The sequence below is a fragment of the Pipistrellus kuhlii genome, unplaced genomic scaffold, assembly GCF_014108245.1.
Source record: "Pipistrellus kuhlii isolate mPipKuh1 unplaced genomic scaffold, mPipKuh1.p scaffold_m20_p_1, whole genome shotgun sequence".
NCBI lineage: Eukaryota > Metazoa > Chordata > Mammalia > Chiroptera > Vespertilionidae > Pipistrellus > Pipistrellus kuhlii.
This window is the reverse complement of record NW_023425404.1, coordinates 178,531,998-178,550,381: the sequence shown is the minus strand read 5'-3', so window position 1 is coordinate 178,550,381 and position 18,384 is coordinate 178,531,998. Positions and strand designations below refer to the sequence as shown.

Here is an 18,384-nt window from a genome sequence, read left to right as displayed (position 1 = left end):
TTAAATATGTCAAACACTCTGGGGATGAGAAATATAAAAACCAGCAAGAAAACTTTGAATGAACACATACGTTTTTCTAAAGGTCAGTGAATATTCCCCTCCCTCCTTGTTCAGAGTCCACTCTCTGCTGGGTCCTCAGACAAGGTCACTCACCGGGTCCCAGCCCCAGCAGACCCTCCCACGGGACCTGCTGCCCCGGACCCAGCGGAGCCGGGAAGTGCAGGCTCCGGGCCAGGCTGCCTGGGTTGGATTCTAAACTCCCCACATGCTTGCTGGGAACTCTGGTTCCATGAAACAAGAGCATCCACAGTATTCTCTCTACTTCTGAGTTTGTGTGAAAACTTCCGTAACGAGTTTTTAACTTTAATTTCAAAATGAATACCAGTTGAGAGCTAGGAGAGCGTATCGCATTCCCTTCTTGAATCGTTCCTGTGCTGATCTGGACGGTGCAGCACAGTACGACTATGGTCTGCTGAGAGCCAACCGCAGGCCAGACGCTCTCCTGGCACCTGCCTTAATCAGTAAATGTTCTATTCACATCAAGGGGGCGGGGGACAGGGCAGACAAGTACAGGTTCCTAGTGCAGAAGTGAGGATGTGAGCATCTTTCTTCTGACCAGACTCAACGCTCTCTCACAAAATCCCGGTGGATGGTTATGTGCTTTGCAGGGAACGTCACATTGAAACCAGTATAATGTGGCCAGGATGGCAGATGCTTAGATCACATTCCTATAGTCAGGTATAGTCCAATTCCTATAGCTGGACTAAGAACACCAGCTGAACAATCCTCATCCTTTTAATCTCCCTAAAGCTCCAGGCCCTCTCTCCAGGCAGCGGGCCAGGGCACCCTGACTCGGCTCTCATCAGGCTGAGCCTCGCACTTCCTGCCTCAAGGTGAGCAGTGCCTTCTCCCGCATGGTCTGATCCATCTCCCCACACGCTGTGACTTGCAGACGCGCTAAAGCCAAGCTCACTTTACAGCTAAGCTGGCTGGGCCTTCCTCACCTAGACTTGCATGGCCAGAGGCTTCTCGTTGCGGCCAGATGGCCCCCACGCCTACTCAGAATGCTTCTCTCATTCCCCGGAGTCACTTAGGATTCCAATCCCCACATCTTAGGAACCAGCTACCGTCTGCTGTCTGTCCCGTAAAGCTGTCTGCAGCGATGGGCATGTTCTGTCTGCACTGCCCAATAGAGCACACCCTAGTTTTTCCCCAAAAATGTTTTTATTGATTTGAGAGAGAGAAGAAGGTGGAAGGAGAGAGAGAGAAACATTGATGTGAGGGAGAAACTTTTAATTTCTAGCACCAGAAAGCCTATGCCTACAGAATTCAGGAGTGCATTCTCCCAGAGTATTCATTCCCAGGCCACGCCCAACCCCTCGGACCTGGGAGATTATCAAAAGCCACTTCTTCCCCGAACTCAGGCACACCGACCAGAAGTGCAGGAACAAACACTGACCGGCACCAATGACTGAGATTTCCATACGCCGGGCCCTGGGCCTCAAGTTATTTCACGGAAATCTCACTGCCACTCTCGGAGCAGGTAACACCATCTCCCTTTTCTGGTGAAGAAAGTGAGGCGTGAAAAGCCAAAGAACCAAACCCTGGCAGGGTAGCCCAGCCGGTTAGAACGCCGCCCCAGTGTGCCAAGGTCGAGGGTTCGACACCCGCTCAGGACATATATACAAGAGACAACCAGTGACTCCATGAACAAGTGGAACAATAAATCGATGCCTCTCTTTCTCTCTCTCTAAAATCAATCAGTCAATAAACCATTCTTTAAAGCCAAAGCACCTTGCCCAGGTCCTGGTGCAGGTGAGTGGCAAACTGGGATTTGAGCCTGGCCGCCTGGCCGGGGGCTCAGGCCCCACCTTGCTATTTGCCGGGGCCTTCAGAGACCCCAGCAGCCCACCGCCTCACGGCTGCCCTCCCCTCCCTTTGCCTTCATGTCCAGGCTCACATCAGAGCTCTGGGCCGAGATCGCTCCGGAGTCCCTTTTACGTATAAGAAACATGAAAAGGATGAATGCTATTCAAGCCAGAATAGAAAGAAAGGGGTAAGATTAAAGCTAAACCAATACCAAATTATCATGGGCTTCTTTTTTTTAAATAGTTGGAAGAAGCTTGCTCTAGCCTTTAACAAATCATGGTTCACCTAGACATAATGACAAGGTTACATTTCATTTGGCCTGCATGGTTTTTCAAAAGAAATCTTAAAATGCTGCTAATGTTTAAAAACCTGTGGTGAGCCGAAACCGGTTTGGCTCAATGGAAAGAGCGTCGGCTTGGGGACTGAAGGGTCCCAGGTTCGATTCCGGTCAAGGGCATGTACCTTGGTTTCAGGCACATCCCCAGTAGGGAGTGTGCAAGAGGCAGCTGATCGATGACTCTCTCTCATAGATGTTTCTAACTCTCTATCTCTCTCCCTTCCTCTCTGTACAAAATCAATAAAATATATTTTAATTTAAAAATAAAAAATAAAAAAATTAAAACCTGTGGTGATTTCACAATTAAAAAGCCTATACTTAATTTATTTTATTTTTTATTTTTTTGCATAAGATCTAGCAACATTAAGTGGCTTCTAGTAATGCAAACCGATAAATGGCTTATGTGATTTCTGGTTTGCCACAATCCCCACCACTCCACATTGCCTCTTTAGCATGTAGGCCAAGCTCCAGGAGGCACCCACGTTTGTGGCCTCATTATGGGAAGCTCAGGCCACATGAGTAATCACATTCAGTCCTCTCCAGTCCGACCAGTTGCAGGAAAGCATTCTCATTTCCTGCCAAGTCATTCCTAATCTCTCGCACACCTCGGGGAGGCTCCCAGAACCCCATCCCCACCAAGCTCCGCCCCAGCCCCAATGCCACCAAAACTGCACTCACCTACAGGTGGACACACTCCCACCTCCCATGGGAGGACAGACAGAGGGAGGCATGGACACTGGCCATTGGGCAGAAGCTCCACCACCTCCTCACCCAGCTTCCCAAAGATGGCCCAGAGCCCAGCTCTACAGAGGACCTCAGCCCCTCCATGGACCAGCCACTCAGGGACTGCCCGGTCACCATGGAGCCTCCGGAACAAGAGACCAGTGACATCCCAACATTCTATCTAGAACCAGACAGCAATGGCAACCCTGATGGGCCATCAGTGAGATGGTTGAGATGGGGGAAGATTTGTAAATAAAATGTCCTCATCTCCATGACTACCAAATGATCACTCTCCATCTCTACCTGTACGTTTTTGTATCAGTATAAATGAAAATATAGTGAAATTAGCAAATAAAATAATAAAGTTAATATTTTTCCCTTTCCCTGTTCAATTTTCAGAAAGCATATCACTGAACCTAGCCATCCCCTAGGGAATTACGCTTCACCTTCTATAGAGAAGAGTATCTAAATATACTATTGGAATTCTGTAAGGAAAATTTGTCTCTTCTATTTACTTATTTATTATACTAGAAATTCATGCATGGGAGGGGGGTTATCCCTCAGCCCAGCCTGCACCTTCTCCAATCTGGGACTCCTTGAGGGATGTCCAACTGCCCAGTGGGATCGGGCCTAACGGGCAATCGGATCCCTCTTACAATCCAGGACTGCTGGCTCCCAACCACTAGCCTGCCTGCCTGCCTGATTGCCCCTCACCGCTTCTGCCTAACAGCCTGAATACCACTTAACCATTCCCCTGCCAGGCTGATTGATGTCTAGCTGCCCCCCTCCTGGCACAATTGCCCCTAACTGCCCTTCTCTGCCAGCCTGGTCACCCCTAACTGCCCTCCCTTGCTAACCTGGTCGCCCCCAACTGTCCTCCCCTGCAGGCCTTGTCCCTCCCAACTGCCCTCCCCTGCAGGCCTTGTCCCTCCCAACTGCCCTCCCCTGCAGGCCTTGTCCCTCCCAACTGCCCTCCCCTGCTGGCCCAGTCACCCCTAACTGCCCTCTCTTGCCATCCTGGTCGCCCCCAACTGCCCTCTCCTGCTAGCCATCTTGTGGTGGCCATCTTGTGTCCACATGGGGGTGGCCATCTTGTGTGTTAGAGTGACAGTTAATTTGCATATTACTCTTTTATTAGATAGGATTATTTATATCAGTACAAACATACACACACAACTACAACTCACCTGCTACTCTGTGCCTCTCCGTTCTCTCTTCTGAGGGGTCACAGGCAACTCCCCATTGACACTCTCAGCCCCACTGACGGACATCAAACTTCTCCGCTCCTTGTGATTGGATTTGTGTTCCACCTTCGTAACTCTAAACCTGAGGGGCAAAGAGGATATGTTTGCTCTTCCAGGAAACAGAATGGTGAGTGAATCAAAAACCACCCACCTAGAGGATTCCAAATGAACTCAGCAGAAAGTTAGCACAGCAACAGAAGACACCTTAGTCAACAGTAAATCCCCCTGTCCCTGCCCAACTTCCCGGTTCATTTCAGTCAGCACATCACAGACGATGCTGAAAATGCATTCCAGAGCGTGGAAAATGCATTACAGATACGGTACCCAAATATTACACAGCCTCTGAGTTGCTGCTTCTAACAATGACATGGGCTTTAACATCTGGCTGGAGAAAAACATAACTGGTTTGTAAATTAGACTAATGTAATGACATAACCAAAATGTTTACTCAGAAACTGCCTGAGTCAAAGACACATTTGTCAGAGGGTCAGCTTTCTCTCTCTCCACACACACACACACACACACACAAAACCATGGAAGCTCCAACTATGTATTTTATCAGTATCGGAAGCAGGGTTTTTGTGCCTAGTTTTTTGTTTTTTTTGTTTGTTTGTTTTTTTTTTTGTGTGTGTGTGTGTGTGTTTAAAGCAATTTGGATTAATTTTCGCTAAGGATTATGGGAAATTTTAAGAAAATTAAAGAAGATATTTTTCATTAAGATTAAGAGAGAAGGTAAAGAAATTTACTCAATTTGACTGTTTTTCCATTTCTAGTCTATCATCATGAAATCCCTAAGGTCTATCTCATAATTTCTATTTCTGGCTTTAAGTTCCCTTAAAAGTATCTCAAATAAACTCTTCTTTGTCCAAAATGAGATCACCCACCATCAGGAGGAGGAGGCTGAGGCAGTGAGGACTGGGGTGGGGTGGTGGGGTAGGGGGTTGGTGTCACCAGAACTCTGTTCTGTCGCACTGTAACACGCTAAGTAACCCACGCTGACACTCCTAGCATTCTGCAGAAGGAGAGTTGCACTGGGGGCATTTAATTGAACCGGAGTTAAAATTTCAGCCGATTTTCCTTTAAAGCAAACAACGTTCACTTTGTCCAAACAAGCTACAAGTCCTCGTCGGATCCCACAGTCATAAGTTCCCATGCCTCTGCCTCTTAGTAAGCAGTGCGGCCATGGGCCGCACTGTTTTGCTGGAAGCGGCAGACAGCCTGGCCGTTTTCCCCTCGTTGCTGGTGCAACACATGATGAAATTCAATCGAATTAAACAAACAGGAATGACAGCCAACATTGCTTGAGTGCGTTGTAAGTGCCAAAAACTGGCCTAAACTTTTACATGAATCATCCTGTTTGGTCTCACAGCAACCCAATGAGGTGAGTGGTACTGTCACTCCCAATTACTAAGGGGGAATGAGGCACAGAGAGAAGCGAGTTTTTAAGTGCTGGTGCCAAGACTCAATGCGTCCAGGCTCCTCTTCCCAGTCTGTCAGCAGGGAAAGGAGGATCCTGTATGCCCAAACGACAGCTCTGCTTGGTGCTGCAGGGCCTGGTCCAGCACGCACGCTCTTAACTGATGCGGTGGCAGCAGCGCAGTTCCTGCATGAGACTCAAAACCAAAACTGCAGACACTGCGAAAATGCTCTACCCATAGTCATTCGTTACTTGAACTGCAAGATCTCCGCATCACGTGAGTCACAGTAAATCGTACCAGGGCCCGGGTGAGGTGAGCTCAAAGGAAACAGTCTCAGGAACGCACACGGAGCTGAGGTGCGGACTCCTGGCCTGGCCGTGAGGTGTGGCCCAGGAGCTGAGCTCTAGGCAGTGGCATGTGAGTGGAAGAAAATGTGCCATCTCCCGGCCCATCTCACCAACACCTCTTAGGAGCGGTCCTCCGGCACTTCCTCCTTCTGCCGGCAAGCCTGGCAGAGTGCCAATGGAGAAGCGGGGGCTCTGGGTGACTGCTTGAAGAGCCACCTACCGACCTTTCCATCTCCACATAGGAAATCCAAACTCCTATTTTGCAAGTAGTTCGGACTGGGCTTTTTCCCCCTTCCCCCGTCACCATTTATCGCCTCTCACCCTCTTCCCTCTCCACCCTGCAATCACCACACTGTTCTCCATGCCCATGGGTTTTCTCTTCTTCATTATTGTAAGTGTGCGTTAACTTTATGTGACACCTTGACCGGGGGAAACCGTTATTTCGGGTGTGTCTGGGAGGCAGTTTCGGATCAGATTAGCAGTGGCACCTGCAGTCTGAGGAAGGATCACCCTCCCCCGTGTGGGTGGGCACCGACCGATCCCCGGAGGGCTTGAGTACAACAGGAAGGCAGCGGGAGGCTGTTTGCTTCCTGCTGGAGCTGGGCCAGGCGTCTCTCCTGCCCTGACATCAGCCTACTGGTCCCCAGGCCTTCAGGCTGGGATCGGGCCTTACTCCATCGGCTCCCCTGGGCCTCGGGCCTTTGGACTGAACCAAACTACACCTCCAGCTTCCCTGGGTCTCCAGGTCCCAGCCAGCAGATCAAGGGACTTCTTGACCTCTATAATCACATGAGCCAATTCCTATAATAAATCTCCACTTATTTCTATTTATAGCTATCTTATTGGTTTTGCTTCTCTGAAGAACCCTAATACAGCAAGTAAGTAATTTTTTTTTTTACCTCAATTAATACAGCTGACACCTGATCTAGCAATAGCCGCCTCTTAGATTCCTCTGCTGTTGGGAAAATATAGAACTCAGACCTGAAAACTCCTAAAAAAGTCCAGAGAGGTGACTTGATCCAGGCTAAGGAGAACAGTTCAGGACGGACCCGCACAGCACAGCAACCACGTCACACACACCCAGAGCGTCCACAGGAATCTCACCTGCCCACAGACAGAACGGTGACCTCCCCCTGGCGCTTCGGGCGGCCTTCTTTGGACTTGCTGGTCGGTTTTATGAAGTGCCATCTCTTGTGTCTACACCGATTACACACATCTCTCTCGACAGCGCCGCCCACTGTGTGCAGATGGTGACCGCAGACGTGCTTCCCTGGCGTGCCACCTGGGGACAAGGGCCCGGGGCTCACGGGTGGGCTTCCGGGGGTGCTGGGGGTCCTGGGGCTAAGATGGGAAGGAAAAAAAAAAAGGTAGAAATGGTTACTTAAAGGGAACACCAGCTAAGGCAATCTTTCCCCCTGCTACATAAGAAGCAGGTTTGAATCAAAAGAAAATAATGCCTCTTCCTATTAAACAAATGAGCTTTGAGTACTAGTCTTAGGCAGCAAATTTCTCTTAGGACTATGCAATGACAGCTCGTTTTAAATAGCAATAACGTGATTTACCACTTCACGAATGGAATTAAACACTGCTTCCAACGATGATGCACTGTTTGTCTTTGAGGTATTAGATTTCATTCTAAACAGCTGATCTCCATTCTCATGTGATCACACTAATTTCTCACACAGAGCAAAGTGCCTGCCCAGATTTCTAAGCAAAGAGATGCATACCCTGGAGCAGGGGTCCTCAAACTTTTTAAAGTGGGGGCCAGATCACGGTCCCTCAGAGAGCTGGAGGGCCGGACTATATGAACTACTAATTCCTACTGTAACACCTCGGCTGCGCTCACTGCCCAAAAAACCTGGCTGGCCGGATTAGACTCCTCTGCGGGCTGCATGCGGCCCGAGGGCCGTAGTTTGAAGACGCCTGCCCTGGAGGATTGAGAAACTTAAATTCCAATCAAACTACCTAATGACTTACGATAGAATATTTGACCCAATTGACTACTGCATTAAAAAAATAAACGTATCCCTGGCTACTGTGTTTTAGTTGATGGAAGCATCATCCCATACACCGAAGGGTCGCGGGTTCAATTCCCAGTTGGGACATATAACTAGGTTGTGGCTTCGGTCCCTGGTTGGGACACATAGGAGAGAGGCAATCAATTTTTCTATCACATAGATGTTTCTTTCTCTCCCTCCCTTATCCTCTCTAAGAAAAAAAAAAAAATAGAATCCTTGAGAGAAGAAAAAGAAAGCTTTTAGGTTGAGATATCAAAGGTGATGCTCCAAAGAAATGCTGGAGTTGATAATAGCAATAAAAATAGCTAACATAGTAACCTAAGCGTTTGATATATGTTCATTTAACTCATCAGACCTTATGAAGTAGGTATCAATTTCTTCGTTAAAAAACTTGGAGGCTCAGGAAAGCTTAATAAATTACCAAAGATCACACAGCTATAAGTAATAATCTGAGGTCCAAATCTAGGAAGTCTAATTCTAGAAACCATGATCTTAATCATCCCATAGTGCTTCAGAAGCAGGGAGATCACCCAAAATATTAAAAAGCAGAGGTAACGCTCTAGCTGGTTTGGCTCAGTGGATAGAGCGTAGGCCTGTAGACTGAAGGGTCCCGGTTTCGATTCCGGTCAAGGGCACATGCCTGGGTTGTGATCAATGATTCTCTCTCATCATTGATGTTTCTCTCTCTCCCCCTCTCCCTTCCTCTCTAAGATCAAAAAAAAGCAGAAGTATGCAGGCTGGGGATTGGCTCCTCTCAAAAGGCACATGGCAGGGCTCTGGTCCACCAGAAAAGGAGGAATGAAACAGGCCAGGCCAGCCTGACAGGGAATCAGCCTCTGATCCGGTGTAAGTGGATGCAGGTGAGGTGATCCGTCCCCTCAGAGCCTGACACCTAAGGCTGCGTCAGAGCCCCAGGGCACCAGGAAGTCTGCGGCTGCACAGCCCAGCCTTTATGCTGGAACAGCCAGCGTGCACATTTAGAAGCGTGGCCCTGGGTTGAAAAGATACTCTCAAATGTCACAGACAACCAGTAGCTTCCTGGTGCTCTTCAGGGATGCTCCTTATGTGGTTAAAAAAACACACACAACCGAAACCTGTTTGGCTCAGTGGACAGAGCGTCGGTCTGTGGACTGAAAGGTCCCAGGTTCGATTCTGGTCAAGGGCATATACATTGGTTGCAGGCACATCCCCAGTGGGGGGTGTGCAAGAGGTAGCTGGTTGATGTTTCTCTCTCATCGACATTTCTAGCTCTCTATTCCTCTCCCTTTCTCTCTGTGGAAAATCAATAAAATTAAACACACACACACCCACACACAGCATAAGCAGCAGCAGCAGCTTTCTGGGGCAAAACAATGTTAAATTAACACCAAATAGTAGAAGGCTGAATTCAAAAGTTTAACAACATTCATTCAACCAACATTTATCAAGTACCCGCTGTATATAAAGCCCGTGTGATGCACACAGATAACGGAGGCAAAGATCCCACATGCTAACCGGGTCCTACCACCAGGCATCTGTGCTCAGAGCAGGAACTCGGAAGAAATCACAGCTCATGTCTCTGTGGATGACACCACCAGAGCTTCCTAAGCTGGCCTTCCTGGCACCCAGTTATCTCGCAAAAGTGCAAAGCTAACATGGCCAGTTTGACAAGCACGTATGAAATCTTTAAAATATGCAGGATACGCCCTGGCCAGTGTGGTTCAGTTGGTTGGGTGTTTTCCCCCATGCACCAAAGGTTGCTGGTAAGATTCCCCGTCAGGGCACAAGCCCGGGTTGTATCAACAGCTTCAATCCCCAGGGAGGGGGTGTGCAGAAGGCAGCCGATCAATGTTTCAATCTTCTCTCTCTCTCTCTCTCTCTCTCTCTCTCCCCCACTTCCTCTCTCTCTAAAAATCAATTTTATATATATATATATACACATAGAAAGAGAGAGATGCATATATATGTAAATGCACATAAAATAAAATAAAAAATAAAATATGCTGGGTGCACAACCCACAGGGTAAATAAGGAGGAAAGTCTAAACAGTCCCAACTGGCCTCCTGGCCCTTCTCGCTACTGTCCGCAGCACGTTCTCTGGCCACCCGACTGGACCTTCCCAGCTGCGTCCCACACGTTCGTGCTCCAGGGCCTTTTCTCCTGGACTTTCTACACGCAGCCCCTGCCTCTTCCCTCTGCTTGCTGCATGCCTGACTCAGATGGCACTTCTCTGGACCTTCCCTGGCCTCCGGCAGGCCCCACGGCACCCCTGGCACCCTGGGCCCTTACTTCTACAGCACCCACCACGGGGCTCACACATCTCCAGTCCCCACGAGATCCAGTCCTCCGGGGCAAAGAGCTGAGTGCCCAGCTCCAGCACAGTACCCAGCACACAGCCGGCACTCCATGAATGCTCCTTATTGGACAATGACAGATTATACAGAAATTGTACAGAAATACAGTCCTGTGAAGTCTCTCGGGGCCTGAGGTATTTCCTATTCCTTACAATAACCCAGTGAAGTGGGTGCAGTGGTCATCTCCATCTTACAGGAGCTGAAACTTGTCCTCGGAGTGGTCAGTAACTTCCCCAAGAAGATGCTCAGTAAGTTCTGGAGGTGAGACCCTACCCAGGCCCCCACCCAAGGCTGCCACTACCCCCCCCCCCATTCTCTCCCACAGCGGTTCGCCCTGGGGCCTCTGCCTCCTGGGGACACAGACAATGTGTCAGACATTCTGGAGGGAGGGGGGCACTGGCATCCAGGGATCGGAGGCCAAGAATGCTGTCCAACACCCAAAACCACAGGGCCTTCCTCACAGCAAGTAACTCTCTGGCCAGTGTCACAGCGCGAGGCTGGGAAACCTGCTCGGCACACCCTGCAGGAAACGGCCCAGACCTGGACGGAGCACTCACCTCTCAGGGTCACAGATGGTGCTGTCTGCTACCATGGCCTTCAACACGTCAGCGTTTGCTGAGGGGAATAAATGTGCAGAATTAGGACAGCAGGAGAAGGAGGGGAATCACAGAATTGTCACATCAGAAAAGCTGCTGGAATGGCACCTGACTGAGCTCATTCAGGTCACAGAGGAGGCCCCGGGGCCCCGGAGAAGGGAGGGACTTTCCCAAAGGAGCCCCAGGACCGGGCACCACTGCCAATGGCTTTCACCAGGCGGGAACTTAGGATGAGTGACGGGGAATCACACGGAGGAAGCAGCTCCAACAGAGAGCTGTCCCCTACACATCGCCCCAGTGTGACACGGAAGACACCGCGTCTCCTCTCACCGGAGGGAGCGCGGCATGCTCCCCGCACCCAGCTCTCTGCCGAGTGTGTAAGATCACGTATGTCTCAGGAGGCTGTGTGCTAATGACTTCTATGTGCCCAAATAATAACCTCCCAACCCTGGGTGCCATGTCGTTCCAAGTCTATCCCATGTAAACCCCACGCGTAATAGGATTTCCACGTGTGCCGTTTGGCTTGCCTCTGCATCCTTAACCACACAGGACAGACGGCTTAAAACTTCATGTTGGTCACACATACAAGTTACCTAGCATGGACTAAGTTACATTACACTCCTAATGTTATTTTTTTCCATTGCTTTTCAGAAAATAGAAGGGAGAGAGGATGGGGGGAGGTGGGAGACAGAGAGAGAGAGAGAAAAAATATTATCCTCAGGTGAGAAGAAAGGAAGGACGGACGGAAGGGAGGGAGCGAGAGTGGAAGGGAGGAAGGGAGGGAGGAGGGAAGAAAGAAAGAAGGAAGGTAGAGAGGAAAGAAGGAAGGAGGAAAGAAAGGTAATTTCCTCTCCCACCACTACTCTCTTCAGCTTTTTCCCTTACAAGCAAGGAAAATTTCCCAAGTAAGAATTACTATTGCCATCAGCAAAATGAGAGTACTGGTATGCGCCAGTCCCTGGCCAAAAGCTTTACAGACCTCACCATGCTGGACTCTCCCGACAACCCTAACAATAGACAGAACTGCCACCCCATTTTACAAATAGAGACTGAGGCCTAGAGCCTATAACTGAACAGCCAGAGTCACACGGGCACAGCAACAGGCCCGGGCACACACTGGTCTACCTGACTCTGTTTCACCTGATGGTCTTCCTACTCGTCCAGGTCTCTACCCCAATGATTAATAGTTCAATAGTCAACAGGTTTGCATAACCACTACAGCAAGTTGCAGAGACCTTCAAGAGTTTGTAAAGGAGTCCTTTGGGCCATAATATAAATTGCGGTAAGAATTTCACCAGGGGCGCTTGGAGAACAGTCACAGTACTCCTCATTGTTACTCCGTCAGACCGTGAAAGGCTTGCAAGAGGAGCTCAGCTATGGAGCGGCAGGTACTTTCCAAACTCCATAATGAAAAGCACCCCGATGACCTCGCAAACACTCCTCCATTCAGCCTCACTTGAAAGAAAACTTAAAGGTAACACGCCAGCTAATCCAAGACTTGAGATTAGGAGGAAAATAATCAGTGCTCAGGTCAGCTGAGAAAGGCATCCTTCAAGAGATACTTATCTAGAGTAACCTGAATTGCAACATTCAAGCCATGATATGTGTAAGCCATAAACAAGACTGTCACCATGAGCACAGGGGAAATCCTACCCCGTTAGCCAAATTAAAAATGCAAAGCAAAAGACTCATCATATACATCAGGATTGCAAATGGCTTAAAATATTTAAACATAGGCAAAGTAAACCTAAATAAATGTGGGAGATGGTACTGGATGAATTGCAATTAATTTACTCCCCCCTCCCTTTTTCCCCCCCCAATGTTAAAGGTTATGCTATGGTGTGCTTACAATGAAAAAGAATTATAAATGTAACACCAACAGAGAGGTGTAAACTGATAGGAAGTTCAGAACCTCTTAATGACAGAGACAAAGGAAAATAAAAATAAACGTGTTCAATAGAGGATTTAAGTCTCAAAGGCAAACTGGAAAAAAGCCAGCTTATAAGTGGTAAGAGACCAGGTATGTAACCAACCACCCAGCTGTGGTTTGGGCACAGGCTGGAAGCTGGAGGGGCCATGGCAGGAGAGGGATGTCCTGGGAGATCAGATGTTTCCTTGTGGCCAAGGAGGACCAGAATCCGCACCCATTCTCACAGGTAATGTCACTAACCACACAACAGACAGACAGATGAAGGCAGTGACAAGGGAGGAGGGTAAAGAATCAGATAAATTGCTGAAACTTGTTTGGGTCAGTGGATAGAGCGTCAGCCTGCGGATTGAAAGGTTCCGGGTTCGATTCCGGTCAAGGGCATATACCTTGGTTGCGGGCACATCCTCAGTAGGGGGTGTGCAAGAGGCAGTTCGATGATTCTCTCTCATCGATGTTTCTAACTCTCTATCCCTCTCTCTTCTTCTCTGTAAAAAAATCAACAAAATAAAAAATAAAAAAATAAAAAAGAATCAGATAGAGTCAGGCCAGTGTGGCTCAATGGTTGAGTGTTGACCCAAGAACCATGAGGTCGCCAGTTTGATTCCAAATCAGGGCACATGCCCGGGTTTTGGGCTTGATCCCCAGTAGGAGATGTGCAGGAGGCAGCCGATTGATGATGTTCTATGTTTCCATCTCTCTATCCTTATCCCTTCTTCTCTCTCTCTTAAAAAAAACAAATCAATGAAGATATATTTTTTTTAAAAAGAATCAGATGGAAATCAGAGGCTTGGGTATTATCTGACATACCTACTGGGAATTAGCAGAGCTGAAACAAAAAGGCTATTCTCCAAAAGGACAGGACATAATTAAAAACCAAAAGGACAGACCAATTTGCCCTTGCGTGTGGGAGGTAAGGAAATGACACAGGGCGCCTGCCCCAGGGGCCCAGGTGCTCCTGGCTGCTGGACTCAAAAGAAGGGCCCCTGCAGGCACCATCCTGCCACCCTGGCTGTGGGCTCTTGGGCAAGTTCCTTACCCTCTGACTCTCAGCTACCTCATCTGCAAAATGGGCCTACCTCATTGGGTCGTTCTGAGAAGTCAATGCTTTCATGTTTCTAGAGTTTTACCAGCTACCCCTTTGAAAGAAGGTTTACCACCGCTATGTAAACCACTTGCTGTTACTGCAACCACGAAGGAGGCAGCAACAGCGAGCAGTTAAGTATAGACTCTGAAGTCAGAAGCCAGAGTTCCAACCCCAGTTCTGCCACTTTCCAGCAAGTTAGTTAAGCACTAGGAGCCTCAGTCTCTCACCTGTAAAATGGCAATAAAGTACCTGAATCACGGAGTTACTAGTCCCTGAAAAGCCCTAGGAACAGGCCTGGCACAGAGCCAACATTCAGGGCGCACTGTGAAGTCATATATAAGAACTTCAGCCCCTGGAAGAGTTTCCACAGGTGACTGACTTCAATTGACTCAGCGCCTCGTCCGTCCTCACTAGTTTAGGAGCTGCTTTCGCTCTCAGAAGCGCAGGCCCAGAGGCCTCCCAGCTCTCAAAGCCATAGGCATGGGAGCAATGAAGGGCTGTCCACACCCCACTGGGCACTTCTGTGACGCCGAGAACATATCTGTGTATTTCTTGTGCAAATTATAAACCACTTTTCTATGTGAAGGAAAACATGCACCATGGAATGTCAAGAATAGCATCGCCAAATACTGTTCCCTGAAGAAAGATCTCTGGAAGACAGCTCAAAATCCAAGTGTTCTGGTCTTTTTTGTTCTTGTAAAAGCCATTCTACTAAGTCTGGTTATCTGGTTTTACAGAAACTGAAAGAAACATTGAGAGAGACCCAGGTAGAACTAGGCTGCTCACTCACCACGTGAACTCAACTACCTGGAGCCTTCTAAGATGCTAACTTTAGAGACCTTTTGAGGAATACCGTATTTTTCGGACCATAAGACGCACTTTTTTCCCCCCAGAAGTGGGGGGAAAAAGTCCCTGCGTCTTAGGGTCCAAATATAGCCTACACATATACTTTAAAAAAAAAGTTTTTTTACTTGCCCGGCTCTGTGTGGTCTCTGTGTGCTTGCCCGGCTCTAAAATGGTTCTAAATGCTGCTGTTTACTTTACAGGGTTGATTACATGTGTTTATGACTGTGATGTTGGGTTTTAATGCACATAAAATATTTTAGGACACTATTTGTTTCAGAATCTTTTTTTCTTCATTTCCCTTCTCTAAAAACTGGTGCGTCTTATGGTCCGGTGCGTCTTATGGTCCGAAAAATACGGTAAATGAAATCATACACATAAAGCACCAAGATCTACATCAAATGCATGAAGCACACTTGTAAAGAATAATGAAAATTATGCCGAGTCCTACGGAATGGCTGTTCCTCTAAGTCAAAAGCGTTGACCAACAGCCTGGGCCAGGCAGCAGCTCCTGCTGACAGGGAAGATGTGGAGGTGGAGTTCCCAGGGAAAGGCTGGGGCCGAAGAGCAGGCATTCACTGGGCCAGACGGAGGCATTTCACTCCCGGACAAATGGCTCAGCGGCATCAGTGCACACCGTGTGAGTCAGCACCGAGAGGCAAATACAGTGCCCACGGAGAACGTTTTCTTTTCAGTCCTCGTGGGAATGTGAAGTGTGGGATCTGCAGCTATTGGGCAAGGAGCGGCACAAACCTCCAAAGTCGCCGAGGGCACGGAACCATCCCATGGTGATGACCCCAACGTATCTGATCCCATTAAATTAACCCTCCATGAAAGAAGGTGGTGGTTTAGAATACATTTCAGAGGAGAGGGGGAATGCTTAAATCCATAAAGGTTAAACATTTTAAAAGTTTGTACGTTTAAGCCGAAACCAGTTTGGCTCAATGGATAGAGTGTCGGCTTGGGGACTGAAGGGACCCGGGTTCGATTCCAGTCAAGGGCATGTACCTTGGTTGCAGGCATATCCCCAGTAGGGGGTGTGCAAGAGGCAGCTGATCGATGCCTCTCTCTCATCAATGTTTCTAACTCTCTATCTTTGTCCCTTCCTCTCTGTACAAAATCAATAAAATATATTAATAAATAAATAAATAAATAAATAAATAAAAGTTTGTATATTTAAGAATGGATCACAGAACAGACCAACTGCATAGAAACAGAAAGCAGAGTAATGGTGGCCAGCGGGTGGAAGGGGAAGGGGCTAAAGCTTGGGGGAGAGGGGTAACTGCTGAATGGGCACAGAGCTTCAGTCTGAGGTGAAGACGTTCTAGAACTAGAGAGTGGTGATGGTTGTACAACGCTGTGAATGTACCTAATGCCAATAGATTAGGCACGTTAACATGGCTATGATGGTAAATTTCGCATTGTGTGTATTTCACATAAAGCACAAGAAGGAGTAGATAATATTTGAGTGTTTATTATACTTCATACTTAATGTGCGGTATGTCACAACAGTGCTACCAGAAAAGTGTTGTTATTACAGAGGGGAACTGAGGTAATTGAGAGGTGAGGCCAGGATGACAAGGTAAGCTGCCACCTCCAGGCCTGACTCCACAGCCCTCAGGCCAACTGGCTCTTAGAAAGCTCACTTATTTGAACCGTTCATGGTTGGATAATGCCGGAAGCTGAGCTTAGGTAAAAGCTGCAGATAACGTCAGAAAATCGAGAGGAAAGTCCACACAAATCCCCACTCTTCCGAGCAGGTTCTTAATAAAACATGGGATACTGATTGGCTCCGGAGCACTAAAACATACCTTCATTCTTCATGATGTAGTGGACGATTCGCCCCACAGTATCACTATTTTCATTCATACTGTCATTCAGCTCTGAAAGAGAAAGGGGAGGGGACGATGTTACCATTGGTCGCCTGCACCAAGTGGAGGAGACATTCCGTCTTGGAGCTGGAGGCCTCACTGAGCAGTCTTCGGAAGCTCAGCTGGTCACCCAGGTGCCGAGCGCCCAGGCTCCCTCCCTGCAGCCCGGCTGCCTGGGGCAGCCCCCGAGTGGCGAGTCGCAGTTGTCCCTCAGTCTCAAGTCCAAACACCCACTCACTCTCCAAGGCGACCGCTTCATGCGTTGATATCAGCCCACACCACTATTATCTCTCTCTCAAGATTTTGTTAAACCCTTAGGGGAAATGGAAAAAAGCTAATTGAAAGGAAAGGAAAAAAAATTATTCTTGGGTTATTTTAATTGCAGTGGAACTGTAGGGTTTTAATGTGTGGGGGGTTTGTTTTAATTGGGCAATGAAATATTCATCCATGTTCATGCCGAAGCCGGTTTGGCTCAGTGGAAGAGCGTCAGCCTGGGGACCGAAGGGTCCCGGGTTCGATTCCGGTCAAGGGCATGTGCATTGGTTGCTGGCACATCCCCAGTGGGAGATGTGCGGGGGGCAGCTGGTCGCTGTTTCTCTCTCATCGACATTTCTAACTCTCTATCCCTCTCAATTCCTCTCTGTCAAAATCAATAAAATATATTAAAAAAAAGAAAAAGAAAAAGAAATATTCATCCATGTTCATAAGACTCTCCTTTCTTTTAAATGCACTTCCAGATGACCTTGATTTTGGCCATGGTTATCTGCCCACAAAATCAGTTTACTCTGGGAGACTGTGTATGTGCTAGTCTTTGGGGGGGAGGAGGGGGAGAATCAAACCTTTACTCTGAAATTGGTCTGTATAATTTGTCTCAATAAACAAGAAGGAAGAGGAGGGTTGAAACACTCCGTGGCAGTTCAGAGCACAAACCTGGAGAAGTGCTTCCTCCATGAGAATGTGTGTCTGGTTGGCCATGTGAATGCTGACTGCTAAGACCACCTCAGAGTGTCTAGGGAGAAGAAGCGTGGGCGGCTCCGCTGTCTGTTGACAAACACCCAGCTCATAAGCTTGCTCATGACTCATCCTGCAGCCGTGTTCTTTCTCTGCCTCAAAGGTCAGTGGGGGTGGGAAAAACCAACAGGCCGGCAAGCTGGCAAGGAATGAGGAAGCTCCCCCCACTCCACCCTTGGGCTGGCTTGAAGGGCGACCTACTTACTGCAAATGTCACCTTCTGCAAAAACGGCCCTTTGAGGAGCTGACAGGCATCTGGACAGTTACCTACCACTCCCCGCGACTCAACTTAGGAAGCGTCCCTAACGGACAGCCAGAAAGAACATCCACGGAGTAAACACCTCTTAGGTGTTTCTCAATACCATCCGGGAACTCCTTGAGAGGAAAGGTGAGTTGCCCTTGGGTTGCCCTAAAGTTAACTAAGGCACTGGTGTGCCATTCTTATGCTGCACTATTCACACAATCATTAATTTAAACACAAAACCTCCAATCTCATAGATTAAACACAGAGCTCACCTAGCCAAAGTAATACCCCCAAATGGTGAGATCTAATGAATTTTCCCATCAATTTAGTTAGAATCTAATTCAATAATAGTAGAGAGTGTTAATATTTAAGAGTGGCCATCTGGGTCACACATCATCTTTCACAATAATCCTATGAGGTAGAGTTTACTATACTCATATAAATGAAATAAAACTTTAATTAAATTTCAGTTCAATTATACATAGCAGAGTTTCAAAGCAAATGTAACCTGCCCAA

General features: G+C 48.0%; 1 protein-coding gene across 3 annotated transcripts in view; it reads right to left on the bottom strand.

Annotated features, from left to right (window-relative positions):
- The window catches only part of RELL1 (RELT like 1), a 61,298-nt gene that overhangs the window by 12,127 nt on the left and 30,787 nt on the right, over window positions 1–18,384 (bottom strand). For all 3 annotated transcript variants that reach the window (XM_045573485.1, XM_036418789.2, XM_036418782.2), the window contains exons 3-6: window positions 16,554–16,625; window positions 10,847–10,904; window positions 7,043–7,279; window positions 4,117–4,255 (exon numbers count right to left, since the gene is read on the bottom strand). In XM_045573485.1, coding sequence (XP_045429441.1) covers window positions 4,120–4,255; window positions 7,043–7,279; window positions 10,847–10,904; window positions 16,554–16,625 — 503 coding nt within the window. In that variant the 3' untranslated portion in view covers window positions 4,117–4,119. The remainder of the gene's footprint in view (window positions 1–4,116; window positions 4,256–7,042; window positions 7,280–10,846; window positions 10,905–16,553; window positions 16,626–18,384) is intronic.